This window comes from Pan paniscus, chromosome 1 (assembly GCF_029289425.2).
Source record: "Pan paniscus chromosome 1, NHGRI_mPanPan1-v2.0_pri, whole genome shotgun sequence".
Classification (NCBI taxonomy): domain Eukaryota; kingdom Metazoa; phylum Chordata; class Mammalia; order Primates; family Hominidae; genus Pan; species Pan paniscus.
In genome coordinates this window covers 110,679,556-110,693,187 of record NC_073249.2, presented here as the reverse complement: position 1 = coordinate 110,693,187, position 13,632 = coordinate 110,679,556, and the positions used below count along the sequence as shown (strand labels likewise).

At 37.6% G+C, this 13,632-nt stretch overlaps 1 protein-coding gene across 2 annotated transcripts in view; it reads left to right on the top strand.

Annotated features, from left to right (window-relative positions):
- SPAG17 (sperm associated antigen 17) overlaps positions 1–13,632 on the top strand; it is a 231,618-nt gene that overhangs the window by 137,046 nt on the left and 80,940 nt on the right. For both annotated transcript variants that reach the window (XM_057302678.2, XM_034929773.3), the window contains exons 21-24: positions 6,105–6,344; positions 7,304–7,415; positions 8,701–8,853; positions 11,257–11,370. In XM_057302678.2, the coding sequence (XP_057158661.2) occupies positions 6,105–6,344; positions 7,304–7,415; positions 8,701–8,853; positions 11,257–11,370 (619 nt within the window). The remainder of the gene's footprint in view (positions 1–6,104; positions 6,345–7,303; positions 7,416–8,700; positions 8,854–11,256; positions 11,371–13,632) is intronic.

Sequence of the window (13,632 nt, the reverse complement as noted above, 5' to 3'; positions counted from 1 at the left end):
TCCATGGAGGCAAGCCTGGGTCCACTGGAGCCTGGGGCTTTCGGCACCAGCCTGGAGCATGGGGCTGACTTGGTGCTGAGCCATGGGGACAGGCCTGGGTCCTAGAACCATGTGGCCAGCCTGCACCTGACTGTGCAGGGGTGGCCCTAGAGCCAAGGTTCACAGGAACCAGCCCAGTGCTCAGGTCTATTGGGATGGGCCTGGAACCTCAGTCTGCTAGAGCAGGCCTGGACCTTGTGTCTGCTGGAACATGAGGCCTCAGGGGCTTGTCTGAAACCTGGTGCCACAGGGGTTGGCCTGACACTGTGGAGTCTGTGTCCACAGGGGCCAGCCTGGAGGCTGGGTCTATGGATATTGACAGGTGCCGGGGGTTCCTGGAGGATAGGTTTTGCACTTGCCAGCCTGGAGTCTGGGGCTGCAGAGGTTTGCCTGGTATTAAGGCAGACTGGGTTCTGAGTCAGCAGTGGCCAGTCTGGAGCTGGAGAGCATGGGTGCTGGCCTGGCAATGAGGAGGTCCTGGAAGCCGGATCTGCATGAGCCAGCCTGAAGTCTGGGATCTGAGGACTGTCCTAGCACCAGGAAGGACCTAGAGGTTGAGTCTGCTGGGGCAGGCCTGAAGCCTGGGGCCATGGGGAGCCAGCTTGGTGCTAGAGGCAGCCTGGAGTATGGGACCACTGAGGTGGGCCTGGCAGTGAGGTGGGCCTAGAGCCTGAGTCTGCAGGGGCTGGCCTGGCATTGGGGCAGGCGTGGAGGGGTGATCTGCAGATACCAGCCTGGTCTTCTTAATTCCAAGCTACATTAAGATGCTATACTCTCTCACCTGGTTTTCCTGGCTCTTGTGAAGGTATTTTCATGTGTGGGTAGTTGTTAAAATCTGTGTTTCTGTGAGGGATGAGTTCTGGAAAGTCCTATTCCACCATCTTGCTGATGTCACTCTGTGTTGACTTTAAAAAGAATTGAGGAAGTGCAGGTGTAGACAAGATCAGCATTGAAAAAAATCACTGGCATTCCTATTCACCAGCAATAACCAATTAGAAAATGTAACAAATAATAAATTTTATTCACAAGAGCAACAAAAACTATATTTTTAGTGTGTTTCTTATAAACAAGGACTATAAACTAGATTTTTAAAAATCTTGCCTGATGAACACACGTTTAGCAGGAGAGTAGACTCCATTTATATCTATTCTGATTAATGACATGTTTGGGATTTCTTCAACTAACCTATTTTATATATTCTCTATGATCCTTTCTTTTCCTCCTTTCTTGCTTTCTTTGTATTAAGTTTATTTTCCTCTTTTCATTTTGCATCAGTTTGATAATAGGAAACATTAATATTCACTCTAAATAAGTGAAATGTTATTCCCCCCCCACACACAAAAAAATTCTATTTTTCTTGTTACTAAAAATTGTACTCAATTATTTGTCGTAAAATAATTGTATAAATTTCTTTTCTCTCTCATTGCATAAGTACCTACATGGATGTCCTTGATTTTGCCTCTTGGCCCTAAAATATTGACTCTCTGGCCCTTTATAGGAAAAGTTTAATATGTATGCACCTTTTTTTTTCCTCCTAGTGATTGCTCTAGAAATTTAACTTGTTATATCATTTCAATTTAACTTAATTTCAGTATAATTTAATAAAATCTAAACTTAATGAAATATTTTTTTCTTTCAGAACAATACCAGGAACTATTAAAATGATTTAAACTGAGGCTTAAGTTTTATCTTGATTTTTTTGTATTGCTACAAATTAAACATTATCATTGTAATTGTTTCATTTATTTATTTACTTATATTTTATTTTTTGTTTTAGGAAAAGGGTCTCACTCTGTCCCCCAGGCTGGAGTGCAGTGGTGTGATTATAGCTCACTGCAGCCTCAAATTCCTGGGCTCAAATGATCCTCCTCCCTCAGCCTGCCAAGTAGCTAGGACTATAGCAGTGTGCCACCATGCCCAGCTAAGTTTTTAACTTTTTATAGAGATGGAGTCTCACTATGTTGCCCAGGCTGGTCTTGAACTCCTGGCCTCAAGCAAACCTCCTCCAGGGCCTCTCAAAGTGCTGGAATTACAGGCGTGAACCACCGTGCCTGGCCTCATTGTAATTGTTTTATATAGTCCATGTTGTTTTAACTTTGTCTCCGTGCTTACCATTTGTTTTCTTGGGCATTTCTTCTTTATGTTCTGGGCGTATTTGCTCTAGAAGTTCTTTTACTGGGGTTTGTCGCTTTGAACTGTTTTACTCACAATACTTCTGAAGTAAATTTGTGGGTGTTTTTTTCCCCACACCAACTGAATCTGCAACTTTCCGAACACCAACTAGGTGTCCTACAATTAAATTCCATTCTGATACTAACTACCCAGAGTTAGCACAGACCTCGTAGATTAACTCACTCCCACAAGACTGCTTCCTCTTCAGATGCCAATCACAAGTATTGGGTGCCTAGAGTATGCACACTTCTGTCTGACTTGACTACTCATTTGGAGGTTTCCACAATCACCTCCTTGGGTTCGATAACTAGCTAGAAAGCTTATGTCTCATAAGACTCAGGAAAACACTGTGCTTACTATTCTGGTTTATTATAAAAAGATATTATAAGGATACAAATGAACAGCCAGATAAAGTGGTAAATGCAGCAAGGTCCAGAAGAGTCCCAAGCACAAGAGCTTCTGTCCCCATGGAAGTGGAGTGTGTCATTCTCCCAGAGCATGGATGCATTCACCAACTTAGTTCAGAAGCTCTCCAAACCCTGTTGTTTAGAGGTTTTTACGGAGGTTTCATTATGTGGGCGTGATAGATTATTAACTCAATCTCTGGCTCCTCCTCCCTCCTGAGGGGTTTGGGGATGAGGCTGAAAGTCCCAAACTTCTAATTAAGGTTTGGTCTTTCTGGACAGCCTACATCCTATCCTGAAGAACATGACAAGAGTTGCCTCATTAGAGCAAAAGATGCTCCTATCACTTATGAAATTCCAAGGGACTTAGGGTCTCTGTGCCACTAGCGAGGAATGATGACCAAATATCTGTTTCTTATTATACCCCAATATCACAGTTGCTATTAAACTCAGTTTTTGCTTATCTGAAAAATGACTTTATTTTGCCCTTACTCATTAAACATAGTTTTCATTTATAAAATCCTTGGTTGGGTTTTTAATTTCCTCTTATCACTCTTGTGTTAGTCTGTTCTCACATTTTTATAAAGAACTACCTAAGACTTGGTAATTTATTAAGAAAAGAGATATAATTGGCTCACAGTTCTGCAGGCTGTACAGGAAACGTGGCTGGAGAGGCCTCAGGAAACTTATAATCCTGGCTGAAGGGGAAGGTGAGGCAGGCACATCCTCCATGACTAGAGAGGGAGGAAGAGAATGAAGGGGGAGGTGCTGCACACTTTTAAACAACCAGATCTCCTGAGAACTCGCAGTATCATAAGAACAGCAAGGGGAAAATCTGCCCCCGTGATCCAATCACCTCCCACCAGACTCCTCCTCCAACACTGGGGATTACAGTTCCACATGAGATTTGAGCAGGAACACAAATCCAAGCCCTATCAACTCTGAAGATATTTTTCCACATTTTCCTTGCTGACACATTGTGGCTGTTAACAAGTTGATTGTCCATCTAATTTGTCATTCTTTTATGGACAGTTTATCTTTTTTTTTTTTTTTTTTTGGAGATGGAGTCTTGCTCTGTTGCCCAGGCTGGAGTGCAGTGGTGCGATCTCAGCTCACTGCAACCTCTGTCTCCCAGGTTCAAGTGATTCTCCTGCCTCAGCCTCCTGAGTAGCTGGGATTACAGGCACCCACCACCACACCCAGCTAATTTTTGTATTTTTAGTAGATATGGGGTTTCACCATGTTGGCCAGGCTGGTCTCGAACTCCTGACCTTGTGATCCACCTGCCTTGGCCTCCCAAAGTGGACAGTTCATCTTTTCTCTCTAGCTGCTCTGAAAACATTCAGTGGTATGCTGGTAAATGCTTAAGCAGTAGCTCTCTAGGAAAACAAAAGTATACATATATGTTCATAAGTTATAAATGTTTCTGATATACAGTATATATAGTACAAAATTTACATATAATAATAAAGCATATAATATTTATGTAAATTCCATATAGCTACCCATAAATTCCAGATAGCATTTTGATTTCTACAAATTGATTTTTGCTAAATTGTTGTATCCTTAGCCAACCTATGATTACAATTGATAAATACATGTAGTTCTAATATGAATGTTGATATTTTTATTTATGTTAACAAGTAAGACAAAAGTGAAACAAAGAAAGGATATGTCTCACTCATTTGTCAATAACATTAGCAACTTTTTTGCTGAGTCAAGTAATAGTTTTTTAATACTGGACGAATATTTCCTCAACTTTCTGTGCTAGTAACAATATAACAGCATTATTAACATGATCTCCATCACTTCCTTAAATCTAGATAATAAACAATCAATCAGTCCTGACTTGTAGCATTTGCTGATATTTCTAGTGTAAGTACCCCTACAATAGCTGATTTCAAGCTACCATGTGACAACACTGAAGTTGGCAGTGCTATGCAGTAGCACACCATTATATAATGTTGTCATGATACCATTACAATTGACATAAATAAACTCCAGAGCATAGACAATAGTGAAATGTCACAAAATACTTACATTGTGGTAAGTTTTGAGTCTTTATTGCCTTTGTTTTTAATATTTTGCTTAATTGCAAATTTATATAATTTTTAGATGATGGTCATGGTTAACAGTTGGCTCACAAAATTTCTAAAAATTTAACAATAATCTCTTTTAAGTTAATGTGAGCTAGGTCCAATACACCAATGTTATTTCCTGTTTTTGATTTATTGGTCTTCCTTAATGTTAGGATGAACGTCTTTCTTCAACTCTCGAAATGTCACAGGCATTATCTGTTCAAATACTGCCTTTTCAAAAATTCAATTCCATTTTCAGCAAGTCTTTCAAACTCACTTTGCCATTTTTGATAATCCTCTCTTTCTTACTTATGCTTTTAATACTTCTTTTTATTTATTTGAGCATGTTTTAAAACTTACCTTATATTCTCTATTTGGCAATTACAATATCTGTAGTCTTTGTAGATATGATTTCACAGTTTGTTTCTTACTCAAAGTGGTTTATTTCTGCATGTTTTGTGATTTTCATTTGTGAGCTTATATCAAATCATAATGTTAACGGTGGAAGGGTCCAGGTTCTTGGCGTCTTAACAAAGAACTGAACAAAATGCATAAACAAAGCAAGGAAGGAATGAAGGGATTTATTGAAAATGAAAGTACACACCACAGTGTGGGAGTGGTTCCAGGCATAGGAGCTCAAAGGCCCCACTACAGAATTTTTGAGAATTTAAGTACCCACTAGAGGATTCCATTGGTTACTTGGGGTATGCTCTATGTAAATGGAGAGAATGAAGTAAAGTTATAAAGTCGTTTACTTGGCCTACACCCTAGGAGAGGATATTTCCTGTCGTAACTGAAGTGTGAATCAGCCTTATGTTCCCTGCCTCTAGACCCTATTTTCCTGCCTCGATGACTGTTTTAAAATAAAATGTTAAGGTAATCTGTATTTTGGCCACAAGTCTATGTGAGGACAGGCTTGTGGTTAGGAGTGCTTAGGGGAGACTTACCCTCCATCATTTTACCTATGTTATCCATCATTTTTGAATTATTTTATCCCAGGAATGTTTCTCTGAACATCTAGTCTTCCACATTGCTAATAAACTATCTTTAGGACCTAAATTAAAGATCAGACTCACGTGGAGGATAGGAGACTGGGAGACCAGTTAAGAGGCTGCTACAATGGTCCAGGCTAAAGATAATGAAGACCTGAACCGAGGAAATTGCAAAATAAACCCTGAGAGAAGAAGCTGAAGTGAAGAGAGATCTCAAAGGGGGAATTGACAGGATTTAGTAGACAGAAGTTGAGTGAGAAAGAGAATTAAGGATGACATCAAGGTTTCTAGTTCAGTATTTTGATTTGTCAGAGATACACTAACAAAAATCATGTTAAATATTCTTCAAAATGAACCTGAATGGAACCTATGTTTAATTCATTTCAAAATCCTGTTAAATTTCTTAAATGTGTTTACAGGCATGGAAAGAAGAGCAAGATCGATTAGCAGAAGAGGAGCGCTTAAGGGAAGAAAAGAAAGCAGAGAAGAAGAGTAAAGAAGCTGGTAAAAAGAAAGGCAAGGATAACGCAGAGAAAGAAGATAGTAGGTCTTTGAAGAAAAAATCACCTTACAAAGAGAAATCTAAAGAAGAACAAATCAAGATCCAAGAAGTAACAGAAGAGTCCCCCCACCAACCAGAACCTAAGATAACTTACCCGGTAAACTCCAATTCTGTAAAACTTAGTCTCTTTGGGCTATTCCTAATTGTTTTGGGAAAATACGGTTATTATAAGATTCTTTTGTTTTCACTACCCCACAGTAGGCCTAGGGTTTCTTCTGGTATCAATGAGCTCAAGCCTGTATTCCACCCCTGATGCCTAGAACCTTGTTTCTAACCAATCATCAAGATGAAAACACCCTCAGGTCAGTTTTTATTTGAGTGCCACGAACCTAGCTAAGGTCAATAAACACAGAAATTTGACACAAAAGCATTCTTATAGATATATGTAAATAAGTGAACACAAAAGTTGGCTTTATCTGTCTCAGATGATGAGACTTGCTGACTATATTTTGTTGTCTCTGTGGACAATCATGTTTCTGGCTTGTATGCTTTTGTAAAACCTTCCCTTTGCCAGTTCTCTCTCAGCTAGCTGTTATGAGGGAAACCTGATGGGGAAAAAAATGGAAAGAAATCTAACATCCCCTGTGCTTTGTAGCTACTCCTCTAAAACAGTTGTTCTCAAGTTTTAGCATGCATTAAATCCCCTGGACCTCTGTTAGCAACACTCAGTAAAAAATGTCTTCTACATATGACCTCCTAAAGTGGGGTGTCCACTCTCCACAGCATCAGTTCACTTTAAACAGAAAATTAACAACCAGTGAATGGGAACTTGATTTCTTCTTGAACTGCCTTGACAACAGTATGATGATTCAGTTTTCACTAGGTTATGAGAATGTGCCAATGAACAGAGTTTAACATAATAGATCTTAATTCTGCCTGTTATAACACCATAGATGTTTCTAAAAATAATATGAACACTGGCCTCTGAGTCTGCAAAGTGACAGACATATCACTAGCAGAAATTAAGCTTCTGGCAACTTTAGCTGGCTAACACTGATAAGTTGATTTTTTGTCTATTGCAGCTTCACACTCAAAGCATAATATTTTCTCTTCTAGTTTCATGGATACAATATGGGAAATATACCCACTCAAATCTCAGGGTCAAATTACTACCTGTATCCTTCTGATGGCGGGCAGATTGAAGTGGAAAAGACAATGTTTGAAAAAGGTACATTTTGAAAGCAACTGGTTAATGATTGGAAACATAATAATGCATTTCAGATAACCAGGGGCCCTCTACTCCTGAGTTTGATAGGCAAGAGTGTTATTCTGTCCCCCACAATACATTTAGGTGCCACAGTCAGCATTTTCAGACTTCACACTTTCTTCTATTATAATTGACTCTACAAGGCATAGGCCAGTCAAGGGTTTAGCTGGTACATGCTAATATGACCATTCCAGTTGTTAAAATATTAAAATACTTCCATACAATTGGTAAATAGTAATAGTAACTGCAATAAGCAATTAATTAATAATATTCATTACAGCACACCTTGTTATCCCAGAAGCCAAGTGCATTCTGTGAGTTTACTGCATTTTTCTGGTGTAGCTCCGGAGCACAGTTTGGGACCTGCTTCCAATATCCACCTATTGTAGCTCTTACTAAGATTTGCATATGCATACAATGCGTATAAGTTTCAGATGATTCATAGTAAATTCAATATTTTCTCCTAGTTCTGTCAATTTTGAGGGATGATAGCTCAATCCAAATTGAAAGGAAATAGCCAATTTTTTTAAAACAAAAAGAAGAGAAATGAGTCCAAACACTAAAAAAGAGAATGGGTTGTTGGAAAAATTTTTATTAATGACCACAATAATAATAGCTACTATAACACATAATTTTTATAAGTTGCAAAACCATTTCACATTAATTATATCATTTGATGAATCATAACATTGATTATAGGCTTACATTGCCTCAGCCAGTTCATTTTCTCTTCTGAAATTGGGTTTGAAATGTGACTAGAAGGCCTGCAAATACCTCCTTGGTCTACCTGCCATTCATGCCTGGAATTCCACCATTACTTTATTTCCTTAGGCATACTTTTATAGAGGTGACATCTCTAGGCATTTCCTCTCCCTGGTTTTATATTCTATGCTGCCTTTTTATTTTCGTTTCAGGGATATCTATTCAGGTTGGTTCTATAGGTAAATTGTGTATCGCAGGGCTTTGGTATGCATATTATTTCATCACCTAGGTAATAAACAGAGTACTCGGCAGGTAGTTTTTGGTCCTCACCCTCCTCCCACCCTCAAGTAGCCCTGGTGTCTATTGTTCTCTTCTTTGTGTTCATGTGTGCTCAATGTTTAGCTGCCATTCCTAAGTGAGAACATGCAGTGTTTGGTTTTCTGTTCGTGTGTTTGTTTCTGTGCAGCATTGCGTAACCATCTTGTCGAGGAGCTTAATGTGGCATCCTAATCAGCCCATCTTCTATTCTATGGTTCCTCCTCAGGCCCAACTTTTATCAAAGTGAGGGTGGTAAAGGACAACCACAATTTTATAATTCATTTAAATGACCCTAAGGAAATTGTGAAAAAGGAAGAGAAAGGGGATTATTATTTAGAAGAGGAAGAAGAAGGAGATGAGGAACAAAGTCTTGAAACGGGTAAGCTGCTGTTTAGTGGTTTCTTTCTTCTGACTAATACTCCTGTCTCTGTCCACTCCACTCCATTAAATGGCTTATTGCATGTTCTTTTTCTCAAGTTTCTACCAGTACACTCTCTTATTAATAGTGCATGAAGATGCCTATTTTCCTGAACTGAACCCTAATGGATATTAAGTGTTATCTTTTTTCTTTACCAGACTTTATTTTTTATAGCAGTTTTAGGTTCATGATGAAATTGAACAGAAGTTACAGAGATTTCTCAATGCCCTCTTCCCGTACACATGTACAGCCTCCTCCACTATCAACATGCCTCACCCAGAGCGGTACATATGTTACAGTTGATGAGCCTACATTAACATATCATTATCACCCAGAGTCTAAAGTTTACATTACCCTTGGTGTTGTGCATTCTAAGGGTTTGAACAAATGTATAATGGCATGTGTCTACCATTATATTATCATACAGAGTAGTTTCACTGCCCTGAAAATCTGTGCTCTGTTTATTCATCTCTCCCTCCTTCCTAATCCCTGATATCACTGATCTTTTTACTGTGTCCCTACTTTTGCTTTCTCCATAATAGCATGTAGTTGGAATTATACACTATGTAGCCTTTTCAGATTGACTTTTTTCATTTAGTAATATGCATTTAAGTTTCCTATGTGTCTTTTCATGGCTTGATAGCTTATTTCTTTTGAAAACTAAATAATATTACATTGTCTAGATGTACCACAATTTTATTTTCCCACCCACCTACTGAAGGACATCTTGGTTGCCTCCAGCTTTTGGCAATTGTGAATAAAGGTGCTACAAATATTCGTGTACAGGTTTGTGTGTGGACATAAGTTTTCAACTCCCTTGGGTAAGCACCAAGGAGTGTGACTTTTGGATTATAGGGTAAGAGTATGTTCATGTTGGAAGAATCCACCAAATCGTCTTCCAAATTGGCTGTACCATTATGCATTTCCACAGCAATGAATGAAAGTTCTTGTTGCTCTATATCCTCACCATTATTTGCTGTTTTAGATTTTCTCCATTCTATAAGGTGTCTAGTGGTATCTTGTTGTTTTAATCTGCATTTTCTGGATAACAAATAATATTGAACATCTTTTCATATGTTTATTTGCCATTCGTATCTCTTCCTTGGTGAAGTGTCTGTTGAAGTTTCATGCCCATTTTTTAATCAGGTTTTTATTTTCTGGTTATTGAGCTTTAAGAATTCTTCATACATTTTGAGTAATAGTCCTTTAACAGATGTCTTTTGCAGATATTTTCTCCAACTCTGTGGCTTCTCTTTTTATTCTCTTAAAGCATTACCTTTTGTTCCATGGTTCATTTGAATTTCCCAGTCTAAAAATTATCTTTGCATGAGTTACATTATTTTAAATCAATATTGCCCCATCTCTATTATCTGATAATAGAGGAAATGGTGAACTGAAAATAAAACAAGTCAGAAAATTCACAAATTCTTTACGTATACCTTCAGATGTGTGTTTTCTATTCATGATAGCAAAGAAATGGAATCAACCTAGTTGCTCATTAGTGGTGGACTGGATAAAGAAAGTGTGGTACATACACACTATGGAATGTTATGCAGCCACGTAAAACTAAAACATATACTTTGCAGTACATGGATGCAGCGGAGGCCATTATCCTAAGCGAACTAACGCAGGAACAGAAAAACAAATGCTGCATTTTCTCACTAATAAGTGGATTTAAACACTGAGTACACATGGGCATAAAGATGGGAATGACAGAAAGTGGGGCCTATTTAAGAGGGAAGGTTGGGAGAAAGGTAAGGATCAAAAAACTACCTATCAGGTACTATGCTCACTAACTGGGTGATGAAATTGTTTGTACACCAAACCCCAGTGACATGCAATTTACCCATGTAACAAACCTGCACATGTACCCCCTAAACCTAAAAATTGAGAAAAGAAAAAAAAGTGCCTTAACAATTTTGTTTTAAAATTATGTTTTGACTGAAACAATTTTTAAATTGTTTAAACTTTTAAATGTTTTAAAATGTAAAAAAGTTTAAGTGTGGGAATTTAAGAAAATGTTTTAAAATGTGGGGAAACTGAAACTGAACTGATGGTTTTAATTTTAAAAGCCATGTGGATGACCTACCAGATGAATAATCTGCTTATGGATATGCCATCAACCGATTGATTTCCTCACTTCACTTTAACCTAAGGTCCCTAAAACAAGAGTTTCATATTCTTGTCTTTGTAATTCCACCCTACCTCTAACAACCCTGAGTGCATGGTCAAGCTAAACCAATTATTTTTTAAGTTGATTGTGGTAGAGCAGCTATGAACTCCATTCCCAGCCTTCCCACTGAGTCTTAGTTATATTTATTTTGAATTAAATGAAAATGTTCTTGATTTGATTTTGTATTTTAGAAGTATCAGATGCAAAGAATAAAGCTTTCAGCAAGTTTGGATCTTTTTCTGCCACCTTAGAAAATGGAATCTGCCTCTCGATAAGTTACTATGGATCAAATGGAATGGCACCAGGTGAAATGAACACAACAGCAAGGATAAGTGTGCCCCACAGCCAAGGGTCCCTGCCACTGCCCATTCTCAGTCTGCTCACTTGTCAATAACATGTTATGATTTAATGCTCCTCATTGTTTTTCCTGCAGGATGGTAATAGAAGAGGGGTGTGTGTGTGTGTGTGTGTGTGTGTCTATATATGTGTGTATACAATTATATATATATAATCTTTTATACATAGATACATACAAAATAAAAATGCTTTGACATTTTATATAATCTTTTATATAATTACTTATACATATAAGATTACTTGTGTGATTATATATATACATGTATGTATACATGTATATACACACATATATACCAGTTATCCTTGTTAACTACCCCATAAAAATGAGCCTTTTAGTTGGGTGTAAAAGAAAGCATAAATTGCCAAGGAATCCTCTTGGTTTTCTTTGTGAATCCTGTTATTATAGAACCGTTCAGTGTGCTTCAGGACATTAGCCTTAAAGGAGCTATTAAGTGGACATATTGAAAGATTTCTGTACCCCACTTCCTTCCTTCCTTCTTTCCTTCCTTCTTTCCTTCCTTCTTTCCTTCTTTCTTTCTTTCTTTCTTTCTTTCTTTCTTTCTTTCTTTCTTTCTTTCTTTCTTTCTTTCTTTCTTTCTTTTTCTGAGACAGGATCTTGCTCTGTCACTTAGGCTGGAGTGCAGTGGCACAATCATGCCTCACAGCAGCCTCAAACTCCTGAGCTCAAGCAATCCTCCCACCTCAGGCTCCTGAGTAATTGGGACTATAGGTGCATGCCACCACACCTGGCTAATTATTTTTGGTAGAGATGAAGTCTTACTATGTTTCCCAAGCTGGTCTTAAGCTCCTGTGCTCAAGTGATCCTCCTACCTTGGCCTCCCAAAGTGCTGGGATTACAAACGTGAACCACTGCACCTGGCCTTCTACCCCATTTTCAGTAAAGAAATTATCCAACTGGAAGCTGTTTCTTTACAAACCACAAAATAGGATGTCACTTTACAAAGAATCAATTAGGAAATCTGTGGCTTCCCATGCATTTTAGAGGGATCTAACCACAACATATTTTCTTAAAGCATTATAAAATCAAAGGATAAACTCTATGGTGTATAAACTTAAAACTTTATGTTAGAGTAGATCATAGTGATCCAATTACCTGTCTTTCTATATAGTTTCTTTTTTGCAGAGATAAATTTTCAATGGATGATTATAATCTTATTTCTTACCTTGTGTCAAATATCCTAGTACTCTACTGAGTTTGAGAGTCCATTAGATTTCTTTGTATTTTTGCTTTATTGGAGATTTTGTGTTTTAATTTTGCCTTTGCCTTTGATTTGTTGTTAAATCAGCAACTGGAGAAGTCATTTGATGCCTAACGAATTACATATTAAAATCCGTTATCACTACCCAGTCACTAAAAATTCCTACCTCTTCTTAATATAGGTTATCATTATTTTGGCTTAAGATATTTATACCTACTATCAATTCTGTTGCTCCTATTCCTGAGTGATTTTATTAATCTTGATTTAGTCCTTAAATTAATATGTAATCAGTCCATTTTAAACAGATGTTCCTAATTTCAAGTTATGAATATGGCATTTGAAAATGTTTATAGTGTAGATAATAAGTAACATTTTACATCCTATATGTTTTTTTAAAAAGTTGAAGGTATAAGTCTTTGTAAAAATTATATGCATATGTATATACACACACATTTCCTAAGGATTCATATATAACTGATATTTAAGAACTTTATCTGCTAATGGCTTAACAAGTTTCCATTCCAGTTCTCCCCCTTTAATTGGGTAGACACAGCTAAACATAATTTAGTATCCTTTTGGACAAAGAAAAAGTAGACACTACAGCTATGAAATAGGCAAAAATATAAAGAAACCCAATCAAATCTTTGGACATTACTTTGTACCTTCTTGCTAAGAGGAATAGGTCATTCTTGCTTCTAACTGCCTTTCAGGGCGCCTACTGAATATACCTAAAATTAAGAATCTTAATCTTAATCTTAATCAGGCCCCAACTTATGTTTTACATTCTTTACCCAAATCCTAGGTGACAACGAAACTGATCTATTTTCCCATAGAGAAGTATACCTTCCTACCCTATTATTTCTGTGCCTTTCAGTTCCTTGAATAAACTATGCTGTCTCTTACATCTGCCCATTTTCTCATGCTGTACCACTACTCAGAATACTTTCTCCTGACATGTGCACCACTACTTTCAACAATTAAACTTCCTCC